Source organism: Staurois parvus, unplaced genomic scaffold (genome assembly GCF_062004578.1).
Source record: "Staurois parvus isolate SC_StPar_1 unplaced genomic scaffold, SC_StPar_1.0 ptg001633l, whole genome shotgun sequence".
In the NCBI taxonomy this organism is placed as follows: domain Eukaryota; kingdom Metazoa; phylum Chordata; class Amphibia; order Anura; family Ranidae; genus Staurois; species Staurois parvus.
The window spans coordinates 102,260-104,641 of NW_028319429.1; the positions used below are offsets into that span (position 1 = coordinate 102,260).

General features: G+C 38.5%; 1 protein-coding gene across 1 annotated transcript; it reads right to left on the reverse strand.

The window, feature by feature from the left end:
* Positions 1-1,032: 1,032 nt before the first annotated feature.
* LOC149434983 (olfactory receptor 5I1-like) lies at positions 1,033-1,995 on the reverse strand. Its single transcript, XM_089663140.1, has one exon. It carries the CDS (start codon positions 1,993-1,995, stop codon positions 1,033-1,035), a length of 963 nt encoding a protein of 320 aa, XP_089519266.1.
* Between the last annotated feature and the right edge of the window lie 387 nt (positions 1,996-2,382).

The window sequence follows — 2,382 nt, forward strand, 5'->3', positions numbered from 1 at the left end:
CCAAAATTCAAAGAGTACAATAGTTATCTAGCCAAATATAAAAAGAAGCAGAAAAAGAACTATGTTGTATAAGGGGGAATAAAAATCATATATGTAAATAATGATTTTAAGAGGGGATTGAAGGGAAATGTATGTCTTTTAGGTCTGTCATTTTGTTTTTCCCCTCCACTCCATTTTATATTCCATGTTGATTAATTGTTTTGTATTATAACCAGAATGAGTTAATGAAAATATGCTATGTCAGTTATGTATTACAGAACTATACTCACAACATTCTTCTATCTTTTATCTTAGCTTAGCCTTGGTAGAGACGGTGAAAGTATCCAACTATTTCTTTGTATTAACAAGCACCTGTTTCTGTTATGATACAATTAAATGTCAAATATTTCTGTTCCATGAGAAAATAATTGTTTGTTACTTATAACTAATTACAAATGCCTGAGAAAGATCATGTTCACAGCCTTGAAAAGTATCTAGCCAGATTCTATTGTATGTAGCAGATAAGTTTTTATGTAATATTATAGACATTCCTTATTCTTGAGAAAGTTAACGCTATATTGTACTATATAAGAGAGCTTTCGTTGTGGAATAAATTAGAAGTTTTTGGTTACTTACAAGACGGTCTCATGTGTGATTACTTGTAACCAATGCTTCTCCAGGCCTGAGGAGACAGAATGAGTGACAGAGAACTTAGACCAGGGGTCTAAGGGTCAATAGAACCAACAGGGCCTAATAGATATTTAATGGGTGCCTCACCGCAGGGATCTTTGATCTCTTCCATGTCGATCTGCTACTCTTCAACGTTGCATACCCCTGGCCCTTAATGTGGTCGATGTCATCCCAGCTGTGGAGAGCAGGGAAGGGAGATCTGGTGATGAAGCATGGCAGGGTAAAGGACTACAAGAACACTACATAGGATGCGGCTAGCTCTTGTTACAGGCAGATTTAAACCTTGGCAGAAATACAGGCGACGGTAGTTAGTAATGAAGTGGGCACAACTTTTTGTTCAACATAGAGCCAATCATTTATTCATCAAGACCCATCTCTGTTTCTCATTTTAGTGGAGGATAAACTCCGGTAAACTATTTTCCTAACAGCAGTTTTTACTTCCTGATTTCGAAGGCTGTAAATAAATGGATTCAACAGAGGAGCAATAACAGTGTACATAACAGCAACCAACTTGTCCTCATCCTTTCCATAACTTGATTTGGGCCTCAAGTACATAAAGAAGACTGAGCCATAAAAGATTGTGACCACTATGAGGTGAGAAGTACAGGTTGAGAAGGCTTTCTTCCTCTGGGACATTGAACTAATGTTCAGGATTGTTGATATTATTTTAGCGTAAGAGATTATCGTCAATATAAGTGAACCAGAAGTCATCCCACCACCGAAGATGAACACGATAAGTTCATTGAGCCATGTGTCCTTGCAGGCCAGCTTTAATAACACGGGGACATCACAAAAGAAGCTGTTCAGTTTATGAGAACTGCAGAACGGGACTGAGAAGGTGAACATAGTGTGGATTAAAGCATTTGATGCTCCAATAAGCCAAGATCCGGCAATGAGTTGAGTGCAAGTTCTCTTGTTCATAATGATGGTGTATAAAAGTGGTTGACATATGGCATTATATCGGTCATACGACATGGTTGCAAGAATGTAGAACTCAGTGCCGGCCAAACACAAGACGCAGTACAACTGAGCAGCGCATCCGTAGAAAGAGATCCATTTATATTCCGATAGGAGATCTGATAACATTTTGGGAGAAGTTGATGAAATGTAAAAGATTTCTAAAACAGAAAAATTAGCCAGAAAGAAATACATGGGCTTCTGGAGGGTGGGGCTTAATTTATAGATCAGTATGATGAAGATGTTTCCAGCCAATGTAATTATGTATATACAAAGGAAGATAATAAAAAGAAAAATTTTAACTTCAGGAATCCCAGAAATTCCTGTGAGGTAAAAACCTGCCTTTAAACTGTGAGTTTCATTAGTCATGGTTGCCTTTTCTTCTGAGAAGGTAGAAGAGAAAAAACATAACAATTACATGCCTAAACATTACATATCATAAACCTATGTATTTCGGGTCAGTAGCTGTACATTGACTTCCCTCAAGGCCAAGCCAATGAAACGCCAAGGAAGGAGCCCCCCTGTGATGGGAGTAGAGGGCACAGCTGGGGCAGGAGCCTCTCCTGGATTTACATTGCCAGGACTATCTGCTTTGCTCTGCAGGACTAGATGGTTAAAATGACAGCTCAACCCTTTCCTTTACACCGCGAGCACACACAGTTCACACAACTCTCATCCAGGATTCACACACTTTTCTAATGGATTTATTGGAAAATGGATAAAAGCTGTGTGAATCTTGTGTGAAAACATTTACAA